This window comes from Carcharodon carcharias, chromosome 12, assembly GCF_017639515.1.
Source record: "Carcharodon carcharias isolate sCarCar2 chromosome 12, sCarCar2.pri, whole genome shotgun sequence".
NCBI classification, from domain to species: Eukaryota; Metazoa; Chordata; class Chondrichthyes; order Lamniformes; family Lamnidae; genus Carcharodon; species Carcharodon carcharias.
The window spans coordinates 150,963,119-150,977,014 of NC_054478.1; the positions used below are offsets into that span (position 1 = coordinate 150,963,119).

General features: G+C 40.8%; 1 protein-coding gene across 5 annotated transcripts in view; it reads left to right on the plus strand.

The window, feature by feature from the left end:
• Positions 1–13,896, plus strand: part of vps8 (VPS8 subunit of CORVET complex) — a 734,009-nt gene that overhangs the window by 145,869 nt on the left and 574,244 nt on the right. For 3 of the 5 annotated variants that reach the window (XM_041200655.1, XM_041200657.1, XM_041200660.1), the window contains 5 exons: positions 2,509–2,628; positions 8,343–8,414; positions 10,267–10,386; positions 10,630–10,710; positions 10,816–10,872. In XM_041200655.1, the coding sequence (XP_041056589.1) occupies positions 2,509–2,628; positions 8,343–8,414; positions 10,267–10,386; positions 10,630–10,710; positions 10,816–10,872 (450 nt within the window). The remainder of the gene's footprint in view (positions 1–2,508; positions 2,629–8,342; positions 8,415–10,266; positions 10,387–10,629; positions 10,711–10,815; positions 10,873–13,896) is intronic. The other 2 variants (XM_041200658.1, XM_041200659.1) reach the window with 1 other exon arrangement.

Here is a 13,896-nt window from a genome sequence, read left to right on the forward strand (position 1 = left end):
CACTTTCCTCTTGCTTTTAGAAGCTGTGTCTCTTACATTTTTAGAAACATACATTGGCACCATTGATCATGATGAATTGCCAGCGACTTCTAAGAAATAATGCCTTTAAAAATGTTTACATTGTGAGATCCTGTCTGCAGTGGTGATTTGGATCATTTACATGCAGAAATTTATCATGAACTGAAGAGGTTGCTGAGACCCCAGTGTTTGTTGGCTCGCCAATTATGGAAGAGCCATTCTTTTAAATGGAATCCTACAGCACAGAAGGATCCCATCTTGCCCATTGTGCCTCTGTCAGCTGTATTGTATACTTGTAGGAAATGGGGTTCAATCTCAATGTTAATTGTGCCCCGTGAGACCGAGGTAACAACAATTTTTATGGCCATAGACTTTGAACTTCATAAAATTGTTGTGAATATGTAAACCTTCTTGCAATGCAGTCACTGTGAAATCTGTATCTTGCATAATATGGCCTGTAGAAAAACCATTGTCCCAACATCAAGAAAATCAGGAGATAGTCCCTTAACTTGGCAATCTCAATAGATAGGTAGGTCAACTGAGTAGACTGTAATGTTTATATTTATACTGTTGTTTCTCAGTGATGATCAGTACTTCCAGGCAAGATATAGTTGCTCCTCTTTTGGAGCATGGACATGGGATGAATAGAACAGCCACATAAAGAGGCTGAATCTGAGTGTTTAGCTTTGCTGTTTTACAATGGATGTATTCACATTCAGCGAAGGAATATATTGAAATGAATATGCTGAGGTATTGTGGAGGAATCTGATTCCTGTCTCCCATTTCTCAGTGCTATGCAGATGTGGCAATGGTAATCATAGAATCTTACAATCATTCAGGGATAAAGAATAGGTGCATGAACAGGCACAACTCAAACTTCATAAAGGTTTGCCTCAAACTATTCAAAAAGGGCGTAGTGTGGAGAAATAAAATGTTGGAAAACTATTCTCAAGAAAAGAATTGATTTGCGGACGGCCTAATCCTACATACGTTTGTAAAAGCCAGGCTCTCAGCAGAAGCTTCAATGTGTGATTGTAAATGTGAAACTAGAAGCTCCTTTATTCTCAGTTTGCACGTTTGTAAGGTGCATGCTGAATATTAAATGAAGCCTATGTTACAGAACAATTGTATTTTCAACTTTAACTATAACAGCTTTAATGTTCTTGTGTCAACGCTGATTTATATTCAGCTATGCTCTGTTTTTCTATAAATTGAAATTCTTTGCTGGGGATGGTGTGATTGTATTTTTATTTTAGTTACTCTGCAAGGAAATTCTTTTTTTAAGGTCAGCCATTCCCTATGCAGGAAACATGTCTGTTTCCTTTGACACTTTGTTATCTTAGTTTCCCTTCCATTCTTAAGACTTAACCCTGCTGTTTCTTACACACAACTTGAGCATATATTTTTTTAGCTTCCCCAGGATTACTGTGATAAGTAGTTTGTAAGATCTCTCTCCAGAAGCTTAATGCTGTGTGCAGTATGTTTGGCTTAGAAGCCTGTGATTTTTAATCAAATTTGTGCAGAAACAAGACTTGTTAATTGGTTTATATTTTCAAAATTCACTACAATATGACTGGGAGAAAAAGTCCTCTTCTAAGTTTTAGCATTCCTTGGTTTCACAAGTAGTGTTTAATGCCACATTCTCTCTGAATGTCTCCTACAGGGTAATGGATGAAATCAGCCAGACGACATAAAAACAGCATCTATGATTTAATTTTGGAAAGCCAGTTGGTGAAGCGTAGTACAGGAGCTAACTTTCACTCAGTCTTGCAAGTATTTACGGAGTGAAACATTATGCCTCCAAACTCAACCACCAGAATGTCAATAAGCATCTTTGTATATGCTCAAGTGAAACCCCAGTTATTGCCCTTCACCTGCATATCATTAGGTACAATTGACACCCATTGGCTGTCAGCTTCAGGAATGAGATTCAAGTACTGCAGTCTAACTGGAGCACTTCATCCTGTTTTGGGATTGGACTGGCCTTGCTGGCAGTGTATGTAATCTCTTTCCTGAAGAAGCGCTGGACAAGAAACGGTGCTATTTCTGACTGCGAGCTAAAGTAATTGATTCTAATTTCAGTTTATAGGGCGCAAAAATGGTCATGCTGGCAAGTAATGATCTGCGAATGTGATGGCTGTTTGGCAACACGTAGCATTCGCACATCTTTCACCCAAGGCAATTTAGAATCACCCCCATTACAGCTGCATGTACTGAGCAGGAAAATGAGCTATTTTTAATGCTGTGTTGGGCAAAGCTGTGCAAGATTGACTATGTATTCAATGCTTCAGCCAGAGCAATTATACACCAGCTATTAGCTTGGGCTTTATGTGTAATATGCCCCAGCGCCATTTTTGGATGGACATCCTGTATTCTGAAAACTTTGTTTGAGAATAAAAATCTTTTTTTTATGTAGCATCTGAAAATGATGCTAACTCACACCTCTTTGATCTGTGTGTTTTCTCATTTGTATTTTTGGGTTGGATTCAGGTCTTTGAATTTCTGATCCGCTTGCACTCCACTGAAGTAGCTTCTGACGAAGAGTTGCATCCTCAGATCAGAACACTGCTTCACTTCGACACTCGGGAGTTCCTCAATGTATTGGCATTGGTAAGATATTTTTATTTTTGTCAATCTCAGTCATAGTCTCATTAAAAGTGTTCAAATTTCATATATGGCCTTCACTGGCAGTTCACTAGGCATGCCAATGTGAGAGAATTAAACTCTGTGCTTAATTAAATTGAGCTGCTGATTTGTAGAGATTTTAAAATTCGTTCAAGGGATGTGGGCTTCACTGGCTTAGCCAGCATTTATTGCCCATCCCTAATTGCCCTTGAGAACTGAGTGGCTTGCTAGGCCATTTAAGAGCCAACCACATTGCTGTGGATCTGGAGTCACATGTGGGCCAGACCAAGTAAGGACAGCAATTTCCTTCCCTAAAGGACATTAGTGAACTAGATGGGTTTTTACAACAATTGACAATGGCCATCATTAGACTTTTAATTCCAGATTTTTTTTACTGAATTCCAATTTCACCATTTGCTGTGGTGGGATTCGAACCCGGGTCCCCAGAACCTGGGTATCTGGATAACAGATGAATTGATATGAAGAAGGTGAGCTATTTACTCAGTTTGTTTTTCCCCACAACTTTGTCCTCTGCTCTGATTTTTGATGGCTTATGTTGCTATGAGTACTAACAGTTCTTTATTTGGCAAGAGGGGCCATTGTTAATTTGTGAGCCTAGGTCCAAGGCTCAGGAGGATATCTTATCATGGAAGCTAATAAAGCCAAACCCAACCTCGTGTCCATGCTGGAGAGTAAACCTTGTCTGACTGAACATCTGGTCCAGGGCAGGCATTTTCCACATGCTACTAAATCGTGATCAGGAGGGCTTGCTAGACCTTTTTTTGATTTTAATCCTCTGTAGCTTGGTGCAGCTAAGACCAATTGCAGTTCCTCAATTACTGCCCCAGCTAACTAAGCACTCGATTCAACTTTTCTTGGCTCGTTTTGCTCAGTATAGAGTCATTGGGCGGAATCTTCCCAGATTTGCACTGTGTGGTAGCGGATGTGAAGAAAGACATTACTCACCAGTCGCTACGGTGGATTTTCCTGTGGGATCGCCCCCTTCCCTCCTCGTTAATTATGCAGCCAGAAGTAGAAGCATGACTTCTATTGCCTTTTAGTTCAGTCCTCTGGGGATGAAGCCCAGTATTCCATTAGCTTTTCTGATTATTGCCTATACCTATTCAGGACACTTTAATGATCCGTGTATCTGGACCCTCAAGTCTCTTTGGATCTCCAACATTTCTAGCTTTTCAACATTTAGGAAGTATTCCGTTATTTTTTTTTAATCCAGAGTGGATGGCCTCACATTTGCCTTGATTGAAATTCATTTGCCACAGTTTTACCCATTCACTTAATGAAGTCACTGACAATACCAGCACCCTCCATGAGAGGTGTGAAGTATGGTGCAATACAACGCTCGGACAGAAAAAAGGACACTTGGTCAGCCGTAGCCCATTCCTTCCCCAGATTTGGTCATATATCCACTCCCTGGGATCCAGCATACTGGTTTAATCTCCATGGCAACTGGCACTTAAAGTTTACCAGCTGCTCAAGATCATAACCATCTCAGTCCTGTAAGAGAATGAAATAAAGCTGTCAAGATATCAATCTTACAGTGTAACTTTGCGCTTAAAGCCAAGAGTTTAAAAAAGTTCTGTGTTTTTTCCAGGTTTAACTGCACTGGATTCCATGATTTGATTTGAAAGAGTTATTGCAATGGCTGCTAAACCATCTTTTCAATTTTTGGTCTATTTTGTAATTTGTGAAATACAGTCAGGTAGCTGCTATTCATTTATTTGCAGTATTTTAAGTTTTAAACAATAGTTCTATATGCTCCAATTTTATTGTAATTCACTTTTTAGCTTTACATATTGGTTTTTTTTAGAAATCCTTTCCCTTCTTTGCCAAGTGCATAATTTTAGTGTGAAGTTATGCATAGTTTTTAAACAGACACTGGAGTTCAGTTTCACTTCGGCTGCAGTCAGTGCCCCTCTGTTGACGAAATGCCAAACATCTTGCTAATTGTACCACTGTAATTATAACTAAGTACATATTGTTGTGTAATGATGCTAATGTGACAGAATGCTAATTTAGAAAAATGGTTTAGTGAGTTAAGATGTTATAAGGGACTGAAAATGTTTTAAAATTATTTCATGCCCCATTGCTTTATTAAACATACCAGCTTGAAATTAGGCTGTGTGCTTAATATCATTTGAAAGTGATTGATTGTTTCCCAATAAATAAATAAATAAATAAATAATTATACCATCATAGCTATCAATCAGCTTGTAAGTGTTGTCAAGCATCCAAGCCATATAGTCCGCTGACAGTTGGTGTCTACATTGACAGTCATTGATGAGAATGCAAAGTGAATTGATGGCCGGTGGTGCTTTGGGATGTCCTTTAGCTTGTGATAAAGTGTTTGTCACAAATTTCCAGTGTCTCTTAGACACTCTCTCAGATTCAGTGATGCCAGTTACTCCAGTAAGCGTGCTGCATATCTTACATTCAGGGGTGTAGCCATGCTGTCCAGAGTCTAACCTTATGATCGCACGATCCACAGCCGTAACTGCAAGGCTCCCCTGTATTTTTAACTGAATACTTTGGGAGTCGTTTTAACTGTTTGCCCAATATCAAACCAGCCACACCTTATTCGCCTCTCCTCAATGTTTTTTGCATTGGCTTCTCAGCATTTTTTGCCATGATCTGATGTGCTTTGAAAAGTGGCCAGAGAAGCCTTTCACTAAGATGAGACCAGTATCAATCGTGAAACTGCCTTCGTTATTCGATTACCTTGGTCACATTTCAGGCTATGATGGTTTTCTCTTTTCCAGTGAACTTTGTTCCTGAAGCTACAAGTTGAACAGAGGATACAAAGAGCAAGGCTTATTTTATTTACCTTGTTATAAACCGTATATTTTTAACCTGATAATGTTTAGGGTGCATAATCAGGACTTATTTCTAAATGTTAAGTTTTTTTTCATTAAAGAAGGAAGTCTCCAAGCTTACAAAGTATGAAGCTATTAAATTCAACATAGTGTCATTTGTTGACACACTGATTTGCATTTAACAGCTGTTCTGTGGGTTCACTGGGTTCGAATTTTCCCTCATTTTCTCTAGTTTTGTATCCAGATTTCAGCACAATTGGCCGGACCAGGGCAGAAGGTCGGGGAATTTTAAACCTCTTATGTTCATGTTCTCTGCATTCTTTAACGCTAATGCAAGGTTCAATACACCCAAATCAGGCTATCCCCCCAACCAAAATTAAGACTCAGCCGTTTGCACTGCTTTGGGATAGCTCTTCAAGTTGAGCTTATTTTCTTAGGCACACAGCACAATTGGGCAAGTTTGGAAAGAATTTTCATTTTAAAATATTTGACTTACCAAGGATACAACTAATGCACACCTGTGAAAATAGTAAACCGGTTTAGTATAGCTTTCTAAAATAATTTTGAGTGAGTTTAAGTCAGGTTACTCAACAGGTAGATGAAATCTTTATTAAAAATGCTCATTCTTGGGGATAAACCCATATTAAGCTGTGTGAATAAAACTGCATCAGGCCGTCGCTCTGAAATTATAATGAAAGAAAAGCAAAGAAACTATTCCGCTACCCAATTGTGCTGGTTCATGGGTTATTTCCGCTACGTGATTATACAAGTCCAAATGATCAGAATCTTGAATGGTAGCCAAACTAGTGCAACATTAAGATAAAGCAAAATACTGCAGATGCTGGAAATCTAAAGCAAAATACTGCAGGTGCTGGAAATCTAAAACAAAAACAAAAAATGCTGGAAAAATTCAGCAGGTCTAACAGCACCTGTGGAGAGAGAAACCGAGTTAATGTTTCGAGTCTGTATGACTCTTCAGAGCTAAAGAGAAGTGGAAATGTGATGAAATTTATACTGTTTAAGGGAGGGTGGAGCAGGTGAAGCTGGATAGAGGCCAGCGATAGGTGGGGACAAAGCAGAGATTGACAAAGGTGTCATGAACAAAAGGACAAAGGAGGTGTTAATAGTGTTGGTGAGGGCTAAAGGAGGTGCTGATAGTGGCGAAGGTAAGAAAGCAGAATGTGATAATAGCAGAACAAGGGTAAGCACCTTGGAAAGAACAACATGAACAACTGACAGACGGCCCTTGTGGAGGTGGGGTGAGGGAGGGGACGGTGGTGGGGAAAATATATCGAAAATAGGATAAAAGGTGGGGATGAAACAAATAATAAATGAATAAAAATGAAAATAAATAAAAATAAGTAGATAAAATAAATGAAAAATAAAAGTAAAAAAATAAAAATGAATATTGAAGCATGCGGATGAGAAGGTGGGGATGGAGGAGAGAGTTCATGGTCTGAAGTTGTTGAATTCAGTATTCAGTCCGGAAGGCTGTAAAAAGCCCAGTCGGAAGATGAGGTGCTGTTCCTCCAGTTTGCGTTGAGCTTCACTGGAACAATGCAGCAGGCCAAGGACAGACATGTGGGCAAGAGAGCAGGGTGGAGTGTTAAAATGGCAAGCGACAGGGAGGTCTGGGTCATGCTTGCGGACAGACCGAAGGTGTTCTGCAAAGCGGTCACCCAGCCTGCATTTGGTCTCTCCAATGTAGAGGAGGCCGCATTGGGAGCAACGAATGCAGTAGACCAAATTGAGGGAAGTGCAAGTGAAATGCTGCTTCACCTGAAAGGAGTGTTTGGGCCCTTGGACGGTGAGGAGAGGGGAAGTAAAGGGGCAGGTGTTGAACCTTCTGCGGTTGCATGGGAAGGTGCCACGGGAAGGGGATGAGGTGTTGGGCGTGATGGAGGCATAGACCAGAGTGTCCCGGAGGGAACAATCCCTACGGAATGCTGACAGAAGGGCTGAAGGGAAGATGTGTTTGGTGGTGGCATGATGCTGGAGTCGGCGGAAATGGCGGAGGATGATCCTTTGGATGCGGAGGCTGGTGGGATGATAAATGAGTACAAGGGGGACCCTATCATGTTTCTGGGAGGGAGGAGAAGGTGTGAAGGCGGATGCTCGGGAGATGGGCCCTGGATACGGTTGAGGGCCCTGTCAACGACCGTGGGTGGTAAACTTCGGTTAAGGAAGAAGGAGGACATGTCAGAGGAACTGTTTTTGAAAGTGGCATCATCAGAACAGAAGCGACGGAGGCGAAGGAACTGAGAGAATGGGATGGAGTCCTTACAGGAAGTGGGGTGTGAGGAGCTATAGTTGAGGTAGCTGTGGGAGTCAGTAGGCTTGTAATGGATATGGGTGGACAGTCTATCACCAGAAATGGAGACAGAGAGGTCAGAGAAGGGAAGGGAAGTGTTGGAGATGGACCATATAAGGTCCATGCACCATTAAGCACGTTTTTGGAACTATTTCCCCAAGGTGCCACTTTAAATTCAAATACATATGGCATCCTAGGGCAGGTCAACTGCTTTCGAATTTTTATTTGAAGGTAAAGTGAAATTGTTGCCATTTATTTTTTCCCACAAATTTGGTTTGTTTTCACCTCATTTGACAATCTGGCGTAACCCATCTTTGCGATTTTATAGTTTTGCTTCTGTCAGTTATGGATAGCTGGAGATGTCTGTGGCTTGAACCATTTTTCTCTTCGCTAAACAAGATGAAGATATAATGAGAAACTCTTCAAGCAGAATAATCATAATGAAGGAAAGATTACTTTTCTCTGATTTCTTCTGCCAAAATTCTCCACAAATTTCAAGTTTATGTGTGACAGATTCATTTCAGTGAAATATCAATGATGTGTCTTGTTTTAAATAGACATTTGAAGACTTTAAAAATGATAAACAAGCGGTGGAACATCAGCAGAGGATTGTGGACATTTTGCTTACGGTAAGATTTTGACAAAATAACTACGCAGCTTCCTCAAAGTTTGGTTCTTTACTAGTAGAGTAAATTATCGCTCCTTTGTAACAGGATTGAGTTGTTTCTGTCAAGCAAAATGCATCTTAACTTTCATTACTTCTGAAAACGGTGGACTAGAACAGAAATTGTAGCTAAATTATTTTACTCAAAAAGCATCAAATAAAGATGAGAGGTGATCCTGTGCCTTATCACATCAGTTCCCCTCTCTTTGCCAGTCGGATCCTTTAAATTGTCTATTTACTCTCTGTGAATAAATTTTCTAATACGCATTGTGGTAGAGGATCAGCCATGATCGTATTGAATGGCAGAGCAGGCTCGAAGGACCAAATGACCTACTCCTGATCCTGGTTTCTATGAGGTTTCTGTGCAATAAGGATAAGCACATTTGTATTTCACAGTAACAGAATTAAACTTAGTAAAATTATTTTTGCCTCCTTGAGTACTTTTTTCTTTAAAATTTTATTTGAAGGTGTGATCCTCTCTCAATCACGCTGGTTTGCAGTTGATGACTTCCCTAACAGCTTTTACCGTGAATATAATTCCCTGGGTGTTGCAGTAAGAGCATGTCAAGACTGCAGAGGTGCATCAGGATAATTAGCCGTAAAGTTGTTACAGCACAGACGGAGGCTAGTCTGCCTGTGAAGCCCATGCTAGCTCTTTATAGAGCAGTCCAGTCAGTCCTACTTCCCTGCTCTATATCAATAACCTTCAGGTTTATTTCCTTCAAGTCACCATCCAATTTTGTTTTGAAATAATTCATAATGTCCACTTCACCCACCCTCATAAGCATTGTGTTCCAGGTCGTTACCACATGCTGAGTTAAAAAAAAAAGTTCTGCCTCACAGCTTTTGGCTAAAACCTTAAATTTGTGTCCCCCTAGAGCTTATATATTCAGCTATTCGGAACAGCTTTTCTTTGTCTCCCTTATCTAAATCTTACAATCTTTTACACCTCTATCAAATCTCCCATCAACCTTCTCTGCTGCAAGGGGAAAAATCCCCAATTTCTCCAACATAACTTTGCCACTAAAATCCTTCATGCCTGATAAATCTCCTCTGCACCCTTGCAAAAACCCTCACACCCTTCTTAAAGTGTGGACACCAGAACTGGAAGCAGGGTCCTAACTAGACATTTATAACGGTTCAGCATAACTTACCTGCTTTTGGACTCAGTGCCTCCATTTATGAAGCCGAACATCCCACTTCCTTTGCTAGCTACTCTCTCAGTATGCCTTGGGCACTCGTGTATACATAACTAGTAATCTTTTTCAATCTTTCATCTGGAGGTATCATCTTAATAATGGAATTATTGTGTAGTGAGAAAAGATATGCCATAGTTTTGTTCAAATTACTATGAAAATGTTGGTGTTTGTTTCACTGGTCCTGCATAAAGATACCTGGCAAAAATCATTTTTACTGAGAACTTAAAAACACAACTGGCCAGTTAGATTAGAATCACAATAACAATGACTAGAGTTTCACTGTGATTCAGACTGAAGATCTTTGGTAATGTTTTAGGCTAAAATTAATTTTCAGGATTAGTTAACTGTTTACCAAGGTGAATATTGCAGTTGTGATACTACATTCCTCTACTGATATTCAGAGGTTTTATTTGAGCATTTCTTTTTTAACCCTCCTACCCCTCCTTCTCTTCCTTTCCTTTGTATAAGATGGAGTAATGTGTCACCATGAGAATGTTACTTAGTGATAGGACTGAATCACAGTTGTTAGAAGTAAGTGACAGTTCTGCAGATGGTCTTTATTTAATTGCTACTTTTTTTTTGTTGTAAGTGATTTATATTTTTGATGACTTCCTGCAGGTGATGGTGGAGAATTCGGACTTCACTCCATCACAGGTTGGGTGTCTCTTCACCTTTCTGGCACGACAACTGGCAAAACCAGACAGCACACTTTTTGTCAACAGAATGCTTTTTGATCAGGTAGGTTGTTCTGAGTATGTGTGAGGTTCACTACTGTATGCAAAGTTGATCTCTCCTGAATTCTTTATCTAGGTTACCCATCCTATCTAGATTCTCAGTGTCCTCCCTGTTTCTGCAAGACAGTTCAACATTTGAGTCACCCTGGTATTCTGAGCTGTCGAGAAGAAGGGTAAATGTGTTATATTCTGTGCCTCCCACTTCAGTTTCTCTTGTTCAACGTACAGCTTTGCCATCCCATTGTAGGTGATTGGCATTGGGTTCGGGGGATTTGGCACTGTCAAAGATGTGGAAGCAAAGCACCTCTCTTCACCTTCTTGGACAGAGGTGACGCTTTGTTCATGAAAATGGAAAGAAAGATTTTAAAATAACTTTTTCAGCTATTCCACTCTGTGCAAATTTAACCAGCTTTTAAAATTCTGTGTCTTTTAGGTTCTTGAATTCCTGTGCAGTCCTGATGATGAGTCACGACATGCTGAGAGGCAGCAGGTGAAAATAGCGTTGGTGGGCGGGTTAGGATACTTAACTGGATTGAGTGCACAGGCACAATTCTAATTGCAAGGACACAATTTTCTGATTTCTGAATCCTATGAAGAGAGGTTGGATAGACTTGAAGTTCTGTTGAAGAGTCATACGGACTCGAAACATTAACTGTGTTCCTCTCCGCAGATGCTGTCAGACCTGCTGAGTTTTTCCAGGTATTTTTATTTTTGTTTTGGATAGACTTGGGTTGTTTTCGTTAGAGCAGAGAAGACTGAGGGGTGACCTGATCGAGGTGTACAAGATTATGAGGGGCATAGACAGGGTGGATAGGGAGCAGCTGTTCCCCTTAGTTGAAGGGTCAGTCACAAGGGGACATAAGTTCAAGGTGAGGGGCAGGAGGTTTAGGGGGGATGTGAAGAAAAACTTTTTTACCCAGAGGGTGGTGACGGTCTGGAATGTGCTGCCTGGGAGGGTGGTGGAGGTGGGTTGCCTCACATCCTTTAAAAAGTACCTGGATGAGCACTTGGCACGTCATAACATTCAAGGCTATGGGCCAAGTGCTGGTAAATGGGATTAGGTAGGTAGGTCAGGTGTTTGTCACGTGTTGGTGCAGACTTGATGGGCCGAAGGGCCTCTTCTGCACTGTGTGATTCTGTGGTCCCAAGGTTGGATTTGGATTTCCTCATGATCCATTTGGTTGAGATACATTCAGCTGTGAACTGACAGCACCAGTCATTATAGGCATCTGGACGGTTGTTCCAAATTCTGAATTGGGAATCCTAAGAACTCCATCTAATCTTGAAAAGTGATTTTAAAATTTGGAAAGAATGTAAAATCAAGCAGAGGAATGCTAAGAAATCAATAAGAGGTGCAAAATGGGAGCCTGAGAGGAATACAATGGAAATATAAAGGACAAAAACAAAATCTACAAACATACGAAATAGAAGCAGGAGAGGCCATTTGGCTCTTCAAGCCTGCTCTGCCATTGAGTAAGATCATGGCTGACCTGTTAGTGTTTTGAATTCTACCTACCTATTTACTCCCAATAATCTTTGATTCCCTTGCCTAACCAGAATCTATCTACCTCCATCTTAAAAATATTCAGTGACCCTGCCTCAACCACCTTCTGAGGCAGAGAGTTCCAAACTCGCACAACCCCCTGAGAGGAAATATTTCTCCTTATCTCTATCATAAAAGGGTGACCCCTAATTGTAAAACAGTGCCCACTAGACCTGGGCTAACCCCACGATAGAAAACATCCTTTTCACGTCCACCTTGTCAATACCATTCAGGATCTTATATGCTTCAGTAAAGTCATCCCTCACTCTTCTAAACTCCAGTAGAAACAAGCCCAGTCTGTCCAACCTTTCCTCATAAGACAACCCACTCATTCCAGGTATCAACCTAGTAAACCGCCTCCAATGCATTTACATCCTTCCTTAAATAAAGAGACCATAACTGCACACAGTATTCGAGATGCATCCTCACTAATGCCCTGTATAACTGAAACATAACATCTTTACTTTTATGTTCAGTTCCTCCCGTAAGGAAGGATAGCATCCATTAGCCTCCTTGATTACTTGCTGTGCCTGCATACTAACTTTTCGTGCTTCATGCTCAAGAACACCTAGATCCCTCTGCACCTCAGAATTCTGCAGCCACTCTCCGTATAAGTAATACTCTGCTTTTTTATTCTTTCTGTCAAAGTGAACAACTTCACATTTTCCCATCTTCCTTAATTATAATAAAAAGTGTCATCCTTAGTTATAAAAAAAACAGAAAACGCTGGAAATACTCAACAGATAATACAGCATCTGTGGAGAGAAAACACAGAGTTAACACTTCAGGTATTGAAAGTAAACAAAATCAGAGAAGGTGGTCAATAAATAAAGGGACTGATTAATATTTTAAAGGTATAGACAGACAAAATAGGCTCAAGCCAAAGAAAAAAATACAAGCGGGGATACTAATGGTTGGTCAAAGATTTGTGCTTTAGGAGACTGCTAGAGAGGGAGAGGGAGAGGGAACAAGGATGCCAGAACAGTTGAAAACAGGAATTCCAGAGCATGGCCTTAGCTGCTGGAAACACAGATGCCCATGATGGGATAAAGGGTTATTCACAAAGGCAGGAAGTTTCCCTAGGAGGGGACATAGTGGGGGATTGTAAGGTTGGAGGAGGTCGCAGAGCTAGGAAGAGGATGTGGTTATGAAGGATTTGATCTTGAGGATGAAGCTTTTAAATTGGAGGCATGAGGGGGATGGTCATTGTAGCTCGCAAAGGGTAGAACTGGTGGTTGTGCAGATAGGATAAGGCCAACAGAGTTTTTGATGAGCTGAATATTTCAGTGTGGAGATGATGTGGCTACCTAGAAGAGCATTGTTGAAGTTAAAACTGGGATGTGAGAAAGGCATGAATGAGGGTTCCTACAATAGATGGGCTGATGCAGGGATGGAATCAGTTTATATTACGGTGGTAGATGTAGGTGATCTATGTGAACGAGAAGATACAGATTTGGAATCACAACTCTGGATGGAATAGTATGCTGACAACGCTAACCATCTATACAATCTAAGACAGTGTTTGGGGAGTGGAATGTGCTAAATATGATGACTTTGGTCTCTGTGTTTAGCTAGAAAGAGTCAGAATGGATGCCAGGAGGATGTTTCCTCTTGTGGAGGAGACTGGAGCTATAGGGCACAGTTTAAAAATAAAAGGTCTTCCTTTTAGAACTGAGATGAGGGGGGGGGGTTAAAAAAGGTGGTGGAGAGGTGTAGCTGGGCATCATCAGTGTGTACGTGGAAGTTGATTCGATATCATTGGATAAAGTCGACAACGGGCAGCATGTAGACGAGGAAGAGGTGGGGGGGGGGGGGGGGGGGGGTCATGGGTAGCTCACTGGGGAGCTCCAGATTTATACACTTATACAAGAAGGTAGTGCAGCTTTGAAGATGATTGCACATTCAGTATAGAGACTTTTATTGAAAATGTGCAGAGCCAGAAAAGGCAGGCGATAAATACAGGAACATATG